At 42.6% G+C, this 19,572-nt stretch overlaps 2 protein-coding genes across 10 annotated transcripts in view; one reads left to right on the forward strand and one right to left on the reverse strand.

The window, feature by feature from the left end:
* Nucleotides 1-10,337, reverse strand: part of DCLRE1C (DNA cross-link repair 1C) — a 15,246-nt gene extending 4,909 nt beyond the window's left edge. Inside the window, 14 exon segments of the mRNA XM_074538755.1 lie at nucleotides 1-926; nucleotides 1,396-1,496; nucleotides 2,324-2,412; nucleotides 4,007-4,061; nucleotides 4,223-4,359; nucleotides 4,955-5,056; nucleotides 5,578-5,718; nucleotides 5,883-5,955; nucleotides 6,204-6,305; nucleotides 6,384-6,439; nucleotides 6,998-7,057; nucleotides 8,256-8,340; nucleotides 9,989-10,040; nucleotides 10,176-10,337. Of these exon segments, the coding sequence (XP_074394856.1) occupies nucleotides 1-926; nucleotides 1,396-1,496; nucleotides 2,324-2,412; nucleotides 4,007-4,061; nucleotides 4,223-4,359; nucleotides 4,955-5,056; nucleotides 5,578-5,718; nucleotides 5,883-5,955; nucleotides 6,204-6,305; nucleotides 6,384-6,439; nucleotides 6,998-7,057; nucleotides 8,256-8,340; nucleotides 9,989-10,040; nucleotides 10,176-10,284 (2,088 nt within the window). The 5' untranslated portion in view covers nucleotides 10,285-10,337.
* Nucleotides 9,925-18,759, forward strand: MEIG1 (meiosis/spermiogenesis associated 1). 9 transcript variants are annotated; one of them, XM_074538760.1, is made up of 5 exons: nucleotides 9,925-10,059; nucleotides 11,619-11,696; nucleotides 12,549-12,681; nucleotides 14,498-14,660; nucleotides 16,693-18,757. In XM_074538760.1, the coding sequence occupies exons 3-5, from the start codon at nucleotides 12,578-12,580 to the stop codon at nucleotides 16,819-16,821; spliced, it is 396 nt and encodes a 131-aa protein (XP_074394861.1). In that variant the 5' UTR covers nucleotides 9,925-10,059; nucleotides 11,619-11,696; nucleotides 12,549-12,577; the 3' UTR covers nucleotides 16,822-18,757. The 9 variants fall into 9 exon arrangements, with proteins under 9 accessions (XP_074394861.1, XP_074394860.1, XP_074394859.1 ...); XM_074538759.1 differs by lacking the exon at nucleotides 9,925-10,059 and adding an exon at nucleotides 10,081-10,251; XM_074538761.1 differs by lacking the exon at nucleotides 9,925-10,059 and adding an exon at nucleotides 10,093-10,215.
* Nucleotides 18,760-19,572: the final 813 nt, after the last annotated feature.

Raw genomic sequence — 19,572 nt, forward strand, 5'->3', positions numbered from 1 at the left:
GATTATGTTTTCACCTGCTGCAAGCTTCTTGTATAAATGGTGCAGTTTATCTGGCTGAGGTGCTTCAGCACCAGGAGTCAAGGGAATTTCAAAGTCAGAGGAGCTCTGGGAGTCCCTCAGGTCAGGAGTCCTGGAGCTGTCACTTATTTCTGCCAGCACATCCTGAACGTGGGCAGTGACATCTTCTGCAGCTTTCTCACAGCCTTTGCTCCTCCAGCCACAGGCACCATCGTGGGCACAAGGTCTGTCCTGACCTGGTGGCTGCCCCCTGCTGCTGTCCAGCTGAGTGTCCCTGGGACTCTCCTGCAGCACAGGCACCACTGCTCTGCTCCCACCTGTGCTCAGCTCCAGGGCACTTCTCTCCTGGGAGCTGATGAGCACTGTGTCCATCTGGCTGTCCCAGCCCTGGCTCCCCTGCTCTGAGATGTGTGTCGACTGAGAAGAATTTTGGGAGGAGATGTGTGTTGAGTCACTTACTCCATCTGAATCACTGAAGAGTGACTGGGACCCACCAGCATCTGCTGAAGATGGGAGGTTGTCCTCATTTTCAGAGCTCTCCTCTAGTTTATTACCTGTAAAAAATTCATCCCAGCAAGGGACACTGGCATTAGAGTCCTGCTGGTCACTAGTTACTCCATTGAAATTGGCTGTGGAAGTGGCATCTGGCTCATGGGAAAGAAATTGAACTGTATTTTTTTCAGGTTCATCATCATCATCATCATCATCATTTGATTCTTCACAGTCCACAAAGTCTACCTTGAGGGAGGTATAAGTTGTGGTCCCTCTGTAACTTTCTGTGCTCTCGTTAATGTTTCCTTCAGAGTTTTCAGCCTGTCCTGTGCTGGAGGGCCTGCTCTCTCCTCTCTGCTGTTTTGGAATCTTAGGCCTTGTAGAAATTAATTCTGACTCAAAGAGATCATCTTCATCTGGCAAGAAACAAACAGAAAATCACTAAAACAAGTTCACATCTCTGCTAAAATCTTATCGAGAGCAAAGTTTTAATAAAAATTCATTTAGTATAAATTGTGGAAAATATTCTTTAACCCAGCTGGAGATTTTGCAGGATGATATTGGCAGTGTTTGCCTTGTCTAGCACAGTGCCTGACAGGCACAGAACAAGCTTTCCTAGGGCTGGTCTGGGACTGAGGGAACAAACTCCATCCAAAAACTTACAGGGCTGGTGAGCATGCAGTACATTTTAAGACTGCAAAGAAGTGTGTTTGCACACAGTTAGTGCTCTCTCATCCTCCTAAGACCCAAGTTCACATAATTTCTATTTCTCCTTTCCAGCTGTTGCTTTGAACACACAGACTGTGGTGAACACCAAAGCTTTTGGCACCTCTGCTTGGTCTCAGACTTCCATTTAAGGTGCAGTAGCAGCAGCAGAACCTTTACCTGTATCAGATAATTCTCTCTTGTGGGGTCTCTTCAGGGTTCCTAAGGGCTTGTACCTGGGTTCCATGATTCTCCTGTATGACCTGCATAATGGCTTTAATCTGAAGGGAATGAGAAAAGCAGTTAATATTTAGAACTCAGCAGATGCTTTCAGGAGCAAAAGTAAATCCTTTAACTTGTATTAAATACACTGCTCCATGCCTTTCATAGGCACTGCAGCAAAAATGTTAAAGCAAAGGCAGCAATACCTAAGGCAAAGTCCTTGATTCATTGGTGAGCTTCAGCAGCTGAAAGGTGGAAATCTGTCCTTTCAATATTTACCTTAAAACATGTACATTTTTTGGAAAGTATCCTGTAGTTCTTTCCTTACAGAAGACAAGCTGACAGGGTTCAAAATCTGACTACAGTTTTATTCAGTGATTATTCAGTGGAAGTCTCCTTTCTTACTAAGGAGGAAAGGAAAAAGGAACAGGGATCTTTGTTCTGTCCAGACTGACACATCACAGCTCTCCTGTTCCCTGAGGGTGCTTTTTAAGCTGCCAACATCTACAGCAGCACAGCAGAACTGGCCTCTGGTGCTGTGCAGGGGAGGAGTTCAAGTCCCCAGAGAAACCACCATTAAAAGAAACTTCTGAGAAGTAGCAATGACAAATAGAAATGGGTCACAGAACAGAGTGAGATGAATCTGTATTCAGCTTCCTCCCAAACAGAGTTTACCAGCAGAAAAGCCTCTACACACAGACAGAAGTAGAATACAAACTCTGAGACTCAGCTCAACATAAATGTATGCTTCAGAAAGCCCAAGTCTGTGGGACTGAACATAGAAAGAAAATCTGAATTATCAGACAAGTAAAACCAAGCCTGAGAGGCTGGGATTCAGGAGGGGAATTGTCCAATCCCCTCCCTCCAGCAGCCTCTTGTCACTTACATTTCCATAACTTTGTCCTCTGTCCCACCCACTGGCAGCACATTGGGATACACGTTCACAGGACAGATATAGCTCAGGAAATCCTTGATCTGAATTCCAGAAAAGAAGAAGCAATTTAACAAATTACATCAACAGTTAAGAATGTCACTTAAAGGCACATTCAAGCACATCCAGAAGTACCACTAGTGGTCTTTATGAAAAGACCAGTGCAGGCCATGACTCTGTCAAAGTGGGGATCTCTGCAACAAAGAAACAGGCCTGAAAGGATGCTGAGAACTCAGCCTCACCTAACACCTCACTGCAATTATCATTACTACACAGGACCATCCCTGTCCCTGAAAGAAATGGCTGGGCACACCTGGAATGTGATCCAGTGGTTCCTTGTCCTTTTGTCTTTACTGCTGCTCATCTTCTCAAATACACATTTTTCTTACTGGAGTTCAAGTCTCCAGTTATGCAGATCAGGTATTCCTTTCCTATTCCTAAAGTCTCTCCTGAAGTACCCTGTAAAAGCCCATTATGACAAAACACACTATTTTTTTCCAAGCCTTATTCTGTCATCTTCTAAATTATCTCCAGTAAATTTCTTCAAGAATTGTGTCTGGTTTGGGGCACTCCTGCTGAGGCTTTTTTTGGGGCACTCCTGCTGAGCACTGGAAACACTTGCAGGGTGGTAGGTTACACTGCTATCAGTACAGACAGCAGGGCTGTCCTGGGGTGACCCATAATGTTATTGCAATTTTGTATCTAGCAGTTATTTACTGTTATTTTTTCCTGTTGCTGGTGCACTTGTTAGGAAATTCTTGTTTTTTCACTTCTATCTACTCCTGTTCATTCCTTACTGCTGGAAAGGGATTAGTTGAACCTGTAAAGACAGACAACTTGTGTTCTCCTTTAAATTGTCTCAAACCAAGACAAGGACCCATCCATTTTTGCATGTGGAGGTAGGAGTGTTAGAGTTACACTAACCCCATATTCCACCAGCAAATTCCACACTGGGACTTCCATTTAAAATTCTCCATGGCAGAGCAAATTTAAATTTAACCAGGAGGTTAAAAACAGTACTGCCTTCCCCCATTTTGTAGTGCAAGACTTTGTGACAGTTCATTGTTAGCACTGATCCAGTTTCAGTTCAATTTCTTAGGAGAAAGTGGTGTTTTTTGAGCTGTATCAAGTCATGTTAAATGAAAGTGTGTGATTGTGGGGAGGATGCTGCCACGACCAATTTCCTTTTAGTCTTTTAACACAGGAAAAGGGGCAAGAGCAGCAGTCAGGTGAGAGAAAATTTGGTTTAAATATGGGCTGAGAAAAGAAGCCAAACCCACCCAAATCTAAGTCACAGCAGACAAACAACATATTGTAAACTAAAACTCCATGCTTTAAGCGCTGCATATTTACACAGTAATCTAAGATAGAAAGGCAGTCAAAACAATTGTGATCTATACATTGAGAACAGAGAATAGGAAATAGGCTTGTAATCCTGCCCTAGTTTAACAAGTTCCTCTGCAGCTATATTAAAACGAATTTCTCTGTCATCAGCATTCAGAACTTCCTATCTCCTTATCTCTTATTACTGATAGGATTTTTTCTTGTTATGATAAGTCATGTCATCCACTCCAGAATAATCAAAACCCTTTTACATTTTCTTAATCAATGTATACTCAGTACTAGAAGCATACAAACCTCACTGTATGAAGAGTGGAAAGAGAAACAAGCTCTGTATGTTCTCTCCCCAGTCCTAAAAAAACAGAAGAGGCACAGAAATTAGGTAATTCCTCTTCATCCTGGTCAACAGACCAGCATAACCTACACTGAAATCCATTCTGGGATTAAACTAGACACATATCAGGCAAGATACAAACCTGAAAGAACAGGTTTCTGTGTGGCCCAGATGCTCACCTCACTATTACATTGGTTTTCTTTTTCCTTTCCCCAAACCACATTGTGGAGGGTTTGATGCTGATTACTTGCAAGGGAGTTCCATTGAGGCAAGTCATCCCACAGGGCAGTCTGTTCCCTCGGAAGCAGTCATCATCCTGTCCAATGGATATAAAATTAAGTTCAACAGTGACCTTTTTTACCCAGAAATTAAGTAGCATAGTATCTAGCCAAACCAGGTTCTTCTCTCACTTCTAATTCCCTTGAAAGACCCTGTCACACCTTGGTTCTTTAGTGCAGCTGGCAAAGTGAATCAGTCAGAGATCAATGCCCCAGTGTGCCATCTCAGGTTCTACCTGTGTTCCTCCAAACTGGAGCTCCCAGCCTGAGAGACATCCTGGAAATGGATGGCCACATGCTAAAGCCACACAGGCACCATCTGAGCTGCTTTTGATACACTGAAATGGGCAACACCTGATTGATCTACTCAGCTGGTTGTTCACTTCACTTAAAAACAATTTTCAGGCTTCAAATGCAATTAAATTACTTATAGCATAAGCTAATATATTTTTCCCTTTTTTTTCTTAAAAAACCGAAACAACTTCAAGCCACTAACTAAAGTTTTCACTCTGCTTGACATTAAGTCACCATTTCACCAGTCTTCATTAACCCAAGAGGCCCCAAACACCAGCACCTGTAACCACATTTTCACTTTCAGAGCAAGGTCAGAGGGGCTTTGCAGAAGGAACGCACCCGAGGATGCCGGCAGGCGTGGATCTGCGTGCGCTGGTCTGTGGTAACGTGGCACAGGATTTCTGGCATGTTCCTGAACATATCAAGCTTGTTTGTGTGCACCTGGAGAAAGCCAGAGTTTACTCTTTATTAGTGGTTGCCAGACTGCAGCTGGAGCAGCTGTATAGATGTGATTCTGCTCTGCTCAAATGCTGGCAGGTATTGAAATTATTGCTCCCAATAATGTCCAAGCAGAGACATGTCAGCCAAAACTTGGACATCTAGAACAAGTAGAATATATTACCTATACTAAAGAAGGATGAATACTCATGAGAAAATCAGAATATATATTAATATATATTAATGCTGTATGCAAATGACTTTTATCATGCACAAAATAAAAGGGAGTGACGTAAACACTGAGCTTGAAAACTGGGAATTAACTTCGCTTTGGAAAGTCCAGATGTTCCAGACTGAAGTCAACTAGTTACCTCACTCTGAGCACAACTGCACTTTTCAAGGGAAGTTAATGAAACAGGCATGGCTGTGACCTAGAGCAGCCTCTGAACAGCCATTGCCAGCTCAGGGCTGGCCCCAATCATCACTGAGGATCTGTTCCAAAGCAGCAATTAGGGAAACATTACCTTGATTCCAAGTTCCTCACTGAGGTTTATGAATAAATACTCATATCCATAAGCAGCTTTGCAGTTCAGCCACACAACATGATTACGAGACAGTGAGGTCCAGCTTCGCACCAACTCCAAGATCCCATTTAAACATTCCTCCTGAAAAGTGTGGAAAGTGCTGTCAATCACCTTGGAAGATACTTCCAAAGTGCTGGGATTTAGTAATGCAAAATGGCACTGCCTTGTAAGACTTTCCTAACAAAGGGGTAGTTAATTAATTAACAGCTTTAAGTGCCTTTCTTCTCAAAATTTGTTAGACTTACCCGGCTTGGTATGTGATAAAATTTGGGATCACAAAAAGTAGTGTCCAAATACACACTCTGGATGTCTTTTACCCTGGAGGATAGAAATGTGATACCAGAGTAAACATTTTACCACAGTGCTAAGACACACCACTTCCTCTCTCTTCAAAAGGAGGTAATTCTACCTCTTCATTACAAAGAATACGTCAAAGGAGGCTTGTTACTGCAGTATTGCAATTAGATTTAATCTAGACTAAAAAACGTGGAAAAAAAATGAATACCTAGCCAAATTGCCCATGCCATATGATCTTCTGTTCTTTTTATATCCCACAAATAACTCACCTGGTCCCTGAATGCAAAAGCTCCATTCTGGCTGCTTCTCCTTTTGCAAGCCTGAAATCCCCGGTGTACAACACAGTGCCATTCTCACCTTCAAACAGAAACCTGCAGACAGCAACATTTGGGTCAAAGTCCTCATTAAATGCCAGATGAGGAAACATTTAAAGTGTTGAAAGGACATACATGACTGAACCTGGACAGTGACCAGCTGGCAGAAGTGTCACCACCACATCTTCTTTCTGGAAGAGAGGGGTGAGCATTATTTTCAGACTGTAGTGAGTACTACCAGTACTTTGTCAGCACAGTGAGAGCAATGCATCACTCCCCACAGCCTCCTGCAGCATTTAGCATTGCTTTAAAAGCAGAGTCTCTTCACACTGCAACCACCATCCTGTCATGGCAGAATTGTATGGTGCTTATAAAGCAAGTTGGACAGAAGACAGTTCTACATACTTGGTAAGCAATAACAGAATAGTTTGGGTTGGAAGGGGCCTTTAAAGTTCATCCAGTCCAACTCCCCTGCAATAAGCAGAGACATCTTCAACTAGATCAGACTGCTCAGAGCCTCATCCTGACATTGAATGTTTCATTGTAAAATGCTTCTTCCTTCTATCTAGTCTGAATCCAGCCTTTTTTAGTTTGGAACTACCACCCCTTTTTCTGTCACTACAGAGAGGAGGGGCACATGCATTTTAAAAATAGCTTGTGCACCTCAGATGCTGCACCTGTGTTTCCTGTACTCATGTAAACAGCATTGCTGCCCATGACTGACATGAATCTTTTTTCCTGTAACTTACCTCACCAGATGTTTCATCTTCTAAAGTAATCTGAGTTGGTGTTTCAACTTCCAATGCAACCTGTAACAAAATGATTAATTGCATTATAGGATTTACTGAACACTCTGTTTCATGTTTATGTCTAGTTATTTATTATGTAGACATCTGTAGCACTCACAGTGGCTAATGCTAAGCCTGTAAAATTAAACTCATTTTCCCATAGTAAGTCATAAATTTCCATTTCCAGTGGAATAAATTTTCCTAAAAGTTATCTAAAAATTAAATGGAGATACCTCAGGCAAGGTGTGCATGCCTAAAAGAGTTAGAGCATGTTGGAGTTCTATCAGCAACAGCTCTTGTTCCTCTGGATGGATCACATGCCTTGTTTTTGGATGACTGCAAAGCCCAAAATCCCTGTCCCACAGCAGTGGATCCTGCCAGGACATCTCTGTACTGCAGGGCTTCCCACTGCCTCCAATACCAGAAGCAGAGCCCACAAATCACTGGAAGGACATATTCCTGTATTTGTGCAGAGATAATTATTTTTATTTCTGTAAAAAAAACCCATGTTCTGTTTTATAATGCCTATTTTATAATTAATAATTATTATATAACTATTATAATATATAATACTATATTTTATTATATGAATAGATATAATAATTATGGTATATTTATTTTTATTTCTGTAAAAAAACTCATGTTCTATTTTATAATGCCTGCATCTGCAAAGGGAAGGAAATAACTTCAAGTTGCACCTGTAAATAACACTGATCCTTTGCACTCTGGCTCCAAACACTGGAAATCATGTGAATTTATGAAATTTTTCAGTGATTTTATATTACAACTTCTTCATGTTATAGTCCATTTTCCAAAAAGCAAAAGGAAAATCATATAATTTCAGATTATATACATTACAAGCAATAAGAGACTTTCAATGAAGCCAAAGAGAAGTAAAGGACAGAAGCAAAGAGACAGGAACAAGGTAAGAAAATGAATACAAATTCAAATGTACAAGTGATCAATGTAAGGATGAAGGCCATGTAAAGCTGAGGTTGAGAGAAAAGGAAAAATTTTGTGGGGGGGGGAAATAATTAAACAACAAAGAGCAATAAAGCAATGCCACAGAGCAAGCAGCAGGAGAGGCACACTGTTGGCACTCAAGCCCTGAAACACTCTATCAACACCAATATCCAGACACTCCTGAGGAGCAGAGAGCTGCTTCTTTCTGAGAGTCACTGCTTGGAAAGTGCTGTTTTCAAAATAAGTACAAACTCACAATATGATTCTCCCAAAACTTGTATTTCCAGTTAGTCAACAACAATTCCTTAGTTACTGGTGAGCAGTATAGTTTAACTTTCAAGCTGTGAGGAGACAAAAAACACAAATAAGTGTTTTTTAAAGTAGACATGAGGAACAATCAACAACACATCAGCACCTGGCACCCAGAACATCAAACCCTGCAATCAGAAACCTCTCATGTGAGGAGAGCTGCAGAGCTGGAAGCCTGCAGGCTTCTCCTCAGCACAGCAAACCCAGACCTACCCCTGCCTGCATGGTTTGCAGACACAAATGCAGCCTGTGGTACATGGTCATGACCTATCTGCTGTTTCTCTACCCCTGCACACACCCCTGGAACAGGCACTAGGCACATCCAGCACACAGCAGAGCACACAATACTCCTCATGAAGCTTGAGCTGATGCACAGAGACCTGATGAGCAAGGAGATTATCTGCTTGCATCAAAGGAGATGCAATATCTACTCTAATAAATCAAAGAGAGCCTAGGAACTGGCCCACAATTTCCCTGAGCTCATTGCCACATTTGGTCATCCTCATGGTGACAAAGGTGTCCCTTGCCCTTTCTTTATGCACTTCCATGAAAAGTCTGGCTCCAGCTCCTCTACCCTACCTGCAAGCAATGAAATATGATTGTCTCCTACTCCTAAGGCTGAAGACATCCAGCTCTCCCAGCCTCTCCTCACACGTGACATGGCCCTGGCCCCAGACCAGCGTGCTGATGCTGACACCTATCAATTTACCACCCAGGGGAGCCCAGGCTGGACACAGTACCCCTGAAAAGTCTCACAGATGCTGCCCAGAGGGGAATAACTGTCTCCCTCAACCTGCTGGTTACCTGCTTGCTTATACACCTCAGAGAGCACAGCTGGCCCCTTCACTGCACAGGCACAGCACTGAACATTTCCAGAGATCCTCATCAAGCTCATAAACATGGAGTTCAAGGCCAAGTGTACCTGAGTCTGGGCAACCCCTGCTATCAAAACAGACTGAGGGATAAATGGGTTAACAGCAGCCCTGCAGAAGATTTGGGGTACTGGTGGGTGAGAGGGTGGCCATGAGCCAGCAGTGTGCATATACAGCCCAGAAAGCCAATCTTATCCCGGGCTGCATCACCAGCACTGGGCAGCAGGACAGGGCAGGGGGTTCTGCCCCACTCCTGTGAGCCCCACTGCAGGGCTGCACCAGCTCTGGGGCCCAGCACAAGGACAGGGACCTGTTGGGGCAGGCACAGAGGAGACCAGCAGGATGCTCACAGGGCTGGAGCACCTTTGCTATGGAGACAGGCTGAGATAGCTGGGGTCCTTCAGCCTAGAGAAGAGAAAATTCTGGGGGGACATTACTGCTACCATTTGATATTTAAAAGGGGCTTTTAAGAATTATATAGAGGGACTTTCTACAACGACACGGTGTGGACAAGGGGACTGACTTCAAATTGAAAGGGGGCAGGCCTAGATGAGCTACAAGGAAGAAATTTTTTACAACGAGTGAGGATGGTGTGGCACTGGAACAAACCGCCCAGAGAAATTGCGGATACCCCATCCCTGAAAGAGTCCGAGGCCAGGTCTAGTGGGAGGTGTCCCTGTCCCGTTCCTACCCTGGGATTGATGACCCATGGCAGCTCCTCCCACTGTTCAGCTCAAGCTTTGCCGCGCACCGGCCACTTCCCCCTCAGGCCGCCTCCCCCTGAGGCCGCCCCGCCTCCAGCCCGTACCTGCCCTCCAGCCGCCGCTTCAGGGCGGTCGCCCGCAGCCCCATCATGTGATCTGGGGAGAGAGGCACGGGGTCAGCCGGGGGACACGCGGGGCGGGGACAACGGACAGAGGGAGGCACAGGGGGAGGAACACGCGGGGTGACGGAGGGACCGGCGGTGTCGGGGGTCCCTGCCGGCGGGCCCTCACCCTTGTGGCAGTGCGACAGGAAGAAGGCCCGCGCGCGGAGGTTGTCATGGTCGAAGCGGTCGATGGACAACACCGGGTACTCGCGCGTGCGGCCCCCGAAACGGCTCATGGCGGGCGCCGGGCGCTTCCGCCCGCCCGGCCCCCAGCCAATCACGAGGCGGCCCCGCCCCGCGCCGACCTATCAGGGGCGGGCACGGCCTTTTTAAAGAGGCCATGGCGGGCGGTTGCCTGGTGACCGTTGGCGCCGTGAGGGGCTGGGGGGGGGGCCGTGAGGGCGCCGCCATCGCGCCTTGGCCGCCGCCTCGCCCCGCCCGAGAAAAGTCCCCGTTTTGCGTCTCTTGAACGGAGGTGGGCTTCCTTAAGGGCTGGGTGAGCGGTGGGAGCAGGGTGAAGTTACGGTCGCAGCGCAGTTACGGGTGCAGGCCGGGACGTCTGCCTGAGCATCTCGGGATGTACAGGGAACTGTAGGGTAGAATAGGCAGAAGCGACTGGAAGGAGGGGAACTTAGATTAGGTATTAGGAAGAATTATTTTACAGTGCGGGCAGTGGGGCGCTGGAACAGGTTTCCCAGGGAGGTTGTACTGCCCCAGCTCTGGGACAGTTCAAGGCCAGGTTGGATGGGGCTTTGACCAACCTGATCTCACTGAAGGTGTCTGAATGAGATGATCTTTAGGAGCCTTTCCAATCCCTTGACATCCTCTGGAATCTCTTACTGGCTCTTCTGAGACCCCAAGCAGGTCCTGTGTTTGCTGAATTGGATTAAATGATGTAGGCAGTACCGCCATCTCCTCCCATTGCTGTGCCCCGGGCCTCTCCTGCCTGGGGCCATGGTGCTCCTTGTCCGGGCTGAGGATGCAGCCGGGCTCCCTGTCCCGCTGGATACCCTGGCCTGGAGCCAAGGTGCCTCTCCTCTTCAGCTTCAAGTTTGCTGCTGAATATGGGTGTGCACCCTAGGTATACCCAAAAGGGTGAAGGTACAGACACCACTCCTCCCCAGCAGCAGGCACACAGGCTGTGAGCCACAGTCCTGCTCCACCTGGAGCCCCTCACTCATGACAACCCTCCCCCAGTAGCTGATTTTTCAGGATTCATCCTGTTCCTGCTCCAGTGGATGGAAATTTAGTACCCCCACCTACTCCAGATATCATAAGTGCTCATACCCCCGGCCTGACTGCCAGAGCTGGCACAAGTGTTCACTCATACACAGATGTCACCAGGAGCTGGCACTTTGTCCTTGCAGCACACACACATGTGGAATACAGAGTTTGTGCAGAGAGACAGTTAAGATTGAAGAAAATACAATAGGACAGTCTGTGATGATCAGGTGTGAGGCTTTGCTGGACAGGTCATACTGGCTGGTCCTGTTTTACACAGGATAGGCCTTATTTTATACTTTGTCTATTCTCATCTTTGTTTCTCACTGCTCCTGCACATTCTTCACAGATCTATACAGTAACATGGATTCCCACACCTCTCCAAGTCTGGGGCCCCCTGGTTAAATCTTACTGGTGCAAAGTCCAGGTTGGTCTCCCTGGATGTCATTCCTGTAATTTCATTAACTTCAGCATCTATTAGTGCTGGAGTTGAGGTTTGTTTATCTGTGTTTGTTTTGTCAGGTCCCAGTCTCTGCATTTTTTGTTTGTTTCCCCCTTTTCCCCAAATTTCCCAACTGAGAAGGTCCCTAATCAGATAACCCTGTTGGAATAAACATTCTCACACTCTTCACGTGCCACAGGTGTTGTTCTCATCATCACTTTCCTCATTTGCTGCTCAGGTTTGAGTCCCCATATATTGCTTTATGTCTTCCTCCCTTTCCTGTAACCCCACGTTGCAGTGAAAGTGGTCCTTGGGCAGATGCCCTAAGGGAGCAGACACTCTGCTCCCACAAACCCTCCCAGCTTGTGTAACTGTTCAGGAAACCATCAGTGAGCCCACGCTGGTTAGGATTCCACAGTGTTATGATTAACATCAAAAAATGTGTTCCCAAGGCCAAAGCACTCACTGTTTACCCTAAATCAGGAGCTGGCAAACATTGTCATCTCAGCAAAGGGACTTCACTGTTCCAAAGTCCACTTCACTGTTCAAAAATTCCCCTTAAATAAAAATGTTAAAATTAAACTGAATATTTTCTTACCATTCTCTGGTTTTCTTTATTTGCCTTTGTCTGTTGTTTTTCATGTCTTCCCTGAATTCCTGGCTGGAGTACAGCTGTCCCCTGCTCTGTTACAATGAAAACAGCTCTGTGCCTGGAACTTGGACACACAATAGACACAGAGTACAAGTTTTAAATAGCAGCCCTAAGATGAGATGCTTTCATTATATGAATTCACTAAGCTGGAACTTTCAATGTATGATCTTTATTTTTTTGGGCAGGAACGCCTGTGGACAGGCTCTGTGAATTAATGGTGACTCAAGAAGAGCCAGACCCACCCACATGTGTTGAAGAAAAACTTTCATTAGGTGAATCCAGCATGTCCACTAAAGAAGCACTTAACACTGAGGACTTGTAAGTTATCACAGGACACTTCATTTCATTCTAGCTTAGCATTTATTAGGATCTAATATTATTGCTCATCATATTGACTGTCTAAAGTTAATATTGACTGACAACAGTTCTCATCAAACACTGATGAAAAATACAGAGCTTGAAAAATCCTGTGATGGCTTCAAAAGAGCCCTTTGCAGCACAGGAGAAACAAACTTACCCTACTTATACCCTGAATTTAGAATAAGGATCTGTGCTTATCCTGTTAGTTTGTATTTGATACCTCATAATCAGGTGGAAAAATTACTTTTTTAGTTTAGTGAATGGCTGCTTTCAATTGAAAACTGCTGCAGTGCCTGGTAAAAGAATGCTTGGTGTACTAAACTGCAAGAAATGGTTTAGTTTAATTTTTTGCCAAAAAAAAGCCTTTTACATATTTTTATTGGTCGCTAATAAAAGTATTTTATAAGAGATGAAAGGCCCTTTCTTTGTCTGCTGCTGGCTCTCATACAAACAGGTGACAGGTGTGCAGACTTCTTTCTGCTAGGTCCACATTGTGATAACAATAATTCTTGATAGAATTTTCCCAAATATTTTTATCATGTGGTGCAAGACTTTTTTTCCAATTTCTGCTTTTCCAAAAGACTGGTGACATTTTGCATTTGATATGATTTCAGCATTCAACTTTTCAAGCTCTCTTGCCAAATAAACAAGTTGGGCAAGGTCTGGAGGCATGGTACCCACAGGGAAGGAAACTGTTCATCCTCTCACTACCAAATCCAGAAGCTTTAATTCCTTGGAGATCCTTTCCTAGTTATGAAGCTGAAGCTTGGTGATATTTTAAAACTGGGAAAGGACTCATCTCTGATCATACCTGCTAGGCATGAAAGTGATGGGTGTGTTTTTCTGGCAGAAGCAACAAAAGTTCTATTTGAGCAGCAAAATAAGATATGCTTAGGAAAGCAAATATAATGAAAATCAGAAATCAAATTATTTATTTTTTTAATGTAGTTCAAATCCATCCCTGGTCAGTATCCACTGTCTACAATTTTTAATTGTTTTTTTGTTGCTGTTGTTTTTAGTTTGTTTGGATTTTTTCTCATTTATCTACTTAGTTAATTTTCTTTTGCATTTGAGTTGCAGCTTGTCCCAGTTCTGCTCTATTCAGGTTTAGCAGCTGATTAACCTGTTTGCTGTGTCTCAGCAGACTGAACAAATGGGTTTTGTGTGAGGAGGAAGTCAGTGGCAGTCTGTTTGCTAGGGCAAAGGTAGAAAACAAGAATTCTGGCAGGTTGTGGATAAGGAGAAAAACTGGATCTCCTTATCCAGTTTCTCTCTGAAGACCTCATCTCTGCCATTGGCACTGTGGCCATGTCACTGACTGTGCATTTCTCCTTTCCCCTCCTCTCCCATCCTGAGTGTTTGCTGTTCTTCAGTGACAGCCCAGATCTTCATTTCGTGCTTCCCAGTTTGGTGCCACTGCAGGAGGAAGAAAGAAAAATCTGGAAATCTGCCTGTCTGCCCCAAGGGGACAGCAACTGCAAAGATGGGAAATTCAAAATTACTGCATTTAGAATTTTTTAAATTCATCAATATGCACAGTTAAATTTAGGATGGTTGAGTCAAGATATGTACAAAAGTACAGATGAGTTGGGTTTGACATCAAGCAATGCATTTAATTGGATTCCAACTGCTTGTAACTTTTTCCTTTTTTAACCTCAGACTTTGACCTCTGTAATTCCTTTATTTTAAAATTTTGTTCTATCCACTACTCTATGTCCCCAACAAAATCACTTGCTTCTGTCTTCTCTATTTAATTTTTTAAGTTTAATTTCAGGAAGATGCCTAAAGATTCTGAAGTCACGACTGAAGCTGACATCAAACCAAAATCTGTGCGTCGTGCCAAAACATGGTCAGATGTTGTAGAGAACTTATACAGATTTCAGCAAGCTGGATACAGAGATGAGGTGGAATATAAACAAGTAAAACAAGTTGAACAGGTAAGATTTAGAACTTTGTAAGAGTTACTACTTTAAACTTCTGTCTCATATAAAATGATTAAATAAAAATGGAGGTGCTGCTTATTACCTTTCATTTAGGCTAGGTTCTGATACAGTGCATTTCCTCACAGGTCTGACTTGAATTCTTGAGCTGTTGTTAACTGTGTAGAATAACTCATTTCACAGAAGTGAAGCAGAAACACTCCCCAGCCTGTGTTTTGTTCCCCATCTCTGATGCATTTAGAATCATCACAAATCTCTTTGAACAGATGTAGCTGATCTCCAAAGGAATCATTCAGTGTTCAGGAAAGAAACATTTCAAAGTGAGCTCTCTGAAGCTTCCCCATTAGTCTGTCAATAGACTTGATGGGAAACTTGGTGATTGTCCATGGAGTCAGTCCTGTGTCATGCTACTGCTTCAGTTTGCAGTTGGATTGTGTGGTGGCACAGTCAGGCTTTGTGCACACTCAGAGCTTGGCCTCTATCAAAATGATGTCCACAATGGAAATATTTGAGCTGTACTAAAGGCAGTTGGGACACAGGCTCTTGTCAACACCAGGGACTTGTGCCTCTGCTCACTGCAGCTGTTAGTGATGCTCCCCAGCACATCAAATGAGCCATTGAGTAGGGGCCAAATTTCCATGGTTACTCTAGCTTCGAAATAGCAACCAACAGGTTAATGCAGCAAACAATATATAATTTTTATTACAGCTCTGTAATTTAGCTTCCAAACCAACAAATACAGTATGGAGAACACACTTTTAAAATATGCTGACCTGCCGTGCACATAAGAAAGAACAGAAAGTTCCAAGAAACTCACTCCCCATCCAGTTAACTCAAAACACAGCAAAACACTGTGCATAATAAATGCAGTTTGATGTGCATAATAAAATGCAGTTTATTATTTTATTGTGGGCTCTGATACCACTGCAAAGGCTGTGGTACAATTTTCAGTAAGTGCAGAAGGAAATTACATCATTATTGTGGTAGGATCTGTGTGTTCAAGATTTATAGCAGGGCACAACCCCTGGCAGTTAAACCCTGATGAAAATTAAAGAACTGACTAATTGTAATGTGAGTGAGCATTCAGTTCCAGCATGCCAGGGCCTGGCAGTGATCCTTTCAACTTAATATTTCTTGTTTAGTCCACATTAGTCTATAATGCAGTTGTTACTAAAGATGCAGTTATAATGTAGGTGGAATGAATATTAAGGCTGTTATGTTTAGACAGACAATGCCAATAACACAGCTGTATGCCTGAAGCCATAAGGTAAGTGATGAAACCACTTCTGGGGCTCTCCAATTAGAGAATGCTCTAGTTTGACATCCTGTTGTCAGCTCTGCCTGGAAGAGAATTAAGATGCTTATTACCTGATTTTCACAGTTTACTTTAATCAGGAGCAGTCATAGATGCTCAAGCTGAAAGAGCTCCTAAAGCCGTAAAGCTGTTGAATGTGCAGATGCTTAAGTCTTTAATTTAAAGCTTTACACTGTAAAACAGTGAAGAGCACCAGGGTGATGCTGAGTTTATGTGGGACTGATCCTACTGTCTTTGAGACTGATACAGTCTGAAGCTTATATAATTTTCATTGAATTACTAATGAAAAGCCCATTTTTCATGGTCAGAAGGATCTGAAAGAAATCTTGAAATATATGTCAGTCTTACAGAAGCAGACCCTTGCAGCCTCCCAGATTACTGAATAACTGAATAGCATCAATGTTATATTCCTAAACAAGATGTTTTAAAATCTTTGACTTGTCCAATTTTAAATTAGCATTTTTAATATCCTTGGATTCCTATTTCTAGGCTTTTCAGATCACATAACTTTATACTAAACCTGAAAACTGGTTTCTGTCATCTTGTTCTCAATCTGTTTTCAAAAGTTCAGCAAGTTAATAGAAAAATAGTATTTAGATGCAAATGAGGGTTTCCTATGAAGGTATACCCTATATTCCCTGCAATGTCATGCACAAACATCATTTAATGTGAGCATGTTCAGGTGATTTTTTATCCTTTTTGTTCTACTTGTAGGTGGATTTCTGGCCAGAAACTGGATTTGTTAAGAAACTCCAGAGAAGGGACAATACATTCTATTATTACAACAGGCAAAGAGAATGTGAAGACAAAGACGTCCGAAAAGTGAAAATTTATGTGTATTAGAGTTATTACTGTTCTGGTGGGTTTATCTTTATAAATAATTTCTTAAGACCTGTAAGTAAATGAACTGTGTAATCTGGTTTACCTTAAGTATCAATGTCATGCTCAGAAAAGGGAGTGCTGGAAATGTAGAGAAGCCTGAACTATAGACATAGAAACTTCACTTTCTCATTCCTGTAACTAAAAGTCTTTTTATTGCTCATTTTCCTGCTTACAAATGCTTTGACATAAAGCTAAAAAGCTGGTGAATGGGCATCATATATTTCAGTTACCTGTATAACATCCATTGTAAGTACAAGCATCAATCTTTATTCCAAACAATATAATCTAGTTGACACTGGTTAATGTCAGCCACAGTCTCTTGTGGTAGCCAAGGATTATGAGACTCCAAAGGGCCAAAGTGAGGGCAGAGCACTGACTGACATTTCCTTGGAGCAGAAAAACAAGCAATTAATTTAAGTGAAGGATGCTGAACAATCAAATAACAATGGCCAGTGCTGAGACTGGGAGATTGTAATAGAAAGAGTCACAACAGAAATGTCTTTTTATCTATCCCCAAAGTATTTTTGTCAGGTGCCAGTATTAATTAGTCAAAGAGGAAGTATTAATTGATTTAGTAGCATATGCCTTCTTGGGAGGTTGGATTGTGGATGCACAGGTTTTGGGAGTGTAAAACTCCAGGAAGAACATGAAATCCACGTTGGTAATATTTAGGGGAAAGTGACATGCACAGATGATATGTGGGATTTCTGGGCAGAATTCATCTCATCTAACTTCAAATGTCACATTATCAACATCCACACCTGATCCTGGCATTTGGACAGCCTTTGTTCTGAATAGAGAAGAGTTATTGTGGGCACAATTAATTTTAAGTGCAGCTATGTAACGTTTTCTTTGAATGTGCTGCTGTGACATCAGCTCTGCAGCTGCCTATACCTGGGCTACTGAGACACTCAATGAAGATGAGGGACTGTACTGACCTTCACTCATCAGGGGATTTAATGAAAATACTTTGAGATGCCAAAACTCTTGATAATTGAGCAGCAGAACAGACTGTTGTTATGTAAACCAGCAGGTGTGTTTGAGAGAGTTACAAAAAGTTTGTTATTAATATTTCCTATCTCTAGACTGTTGACCAAGGCTATCTAAAATTAGTTTTAGGCACGAGTTAGCAGTGTACATTTGACCACCTGTCTCATGGATATTCTTCATTTATTTGAACCTAAGATGGAAGCAGACACAAGATGAGAAATAGAAGACTTACAGCTCCTAGTCAAAATAAGCAGTATGAATGCAATATTTAAAAGACTTCATTGACAATGACTGCTGATGATTTCCTCATCTTATTTAGACCACTTGGAAAGTTTTAGCTTAAATTTGTATGAGCTCTGTTAGAGAAATGACTGAAAGATACTCTGAAGCAACTATTAAACCTATATTCTCAGAAGGTATTACTGGCATAGAGAGTTACTGCAATGTGGAGAAATAAAGCATTGCTGCAATGAATGTCACTTCAGCCTTTCATTAAGGTTTCTTTTATGCTTGGTGTGCTCTGGATGTACTTTTTAAAGACAGAACTTTTTACATACTTTGCAGTTAAATAGTGGGAACAGAGCAATTATGAGATAGCCCATCTATTTTGTCATAGATTAGTGGATTTCACTTTGTAAACTTTATAGATTCGTAAAACCAAAATATTCCAGTGGACCTGAAAACAGCCTTTAAAGAATTTCACAAAAAATAAATGTGGTGTATAGCCAGCTCAAATTTATTGTCAGAAATTATTGCTATCAGCACACACAGAAGAAGTGAGAACATTTGGTACAGTCATTGTATAAAAAAGATATAGTTGGGCATTCAAGAACAGGAATTAAAACTGCAGGTCACTTTTTAGGATTTAATGTGATTTTTTTTCCTCAATAAAGATTTTTAAAAGTTGAAACACATATAAGAGATTATTCTGGCATTCCCTCATTTTACCTGATAACTCCTCAATATTTTTGCAATATTGCTGGATGCTTCTGTCTGTATTTTAAAACCATGAGTGTGCATTTCATGCAGCCCATGGATATTTCACTTCAAATTAATAGCATGGGAATTCATGTTCCACTTTATATGAGTTGACAGATCCTTCCCACTTTGAGAGAGTGAATTACCTAGATATTATTTACATTTTTCAGCATTGTCAATGTAAAAAAGATTGAATGGCACTGTGATATTTAAAATATTCACAGGATGAAAGAGAAAAACAAGCCTTGTAATTAGCAAGACCAATTTACAGAGATGGCCTTTGTCAAGACTGGTCAATTTGGGAGTTCTCTCAGTTCATTAGGGAAACAGCAGATTTTGTACTGGCACTGTTGGTTTCACTTATAATTGTCCTTTGACATCCAGTTTGTGCTGATTTTGAGATGATGTGAGCACTCCTCCAGCCTGCCAAAGCTCCTCCTCACCAGGCTTTGGCATTCAGCTGTGCTGGCTGAGCATGGAGCTGATACCTGAGCACCAACAAGGTTTCCCCTGCTGCCTGTGTGCTGGTGCCTCTTTCACTCAGAAGAGCTGTCAAAAGAACTCTGTGTTTTCTCTTCTCTGATACTTTTGATAAGAGAAATATCTGAAACATTTCTTAACTGAAATATCCCTACCTCAGTTTTAACAGGTGGAGAGCTGTGAGCTCACTTGTCTCTTAAGCTTAGTTATGAAGAAGTATCAGAAGTAAACAATCTGGGGAAGCTGTGCTTTATTTGAGGGTGA

The sequence above is a fragment of the Zonotrichia albicollis genome, chromosome 4 (genome assembly GCF_047830755.1).
Source record: "Zonotrichia albicollis isolate bZonAlb1 chromosome 4, bZonAlb1.hap1, whole genome shotgun sequence".
Classification (NCBI taxonomy): domain Eukaryota; kingdom Metazoa; phylum Chordata; class Aves; order Passeriformes; family Passerellidae; genus Zonotrichia; species Zonotrichia albicollis.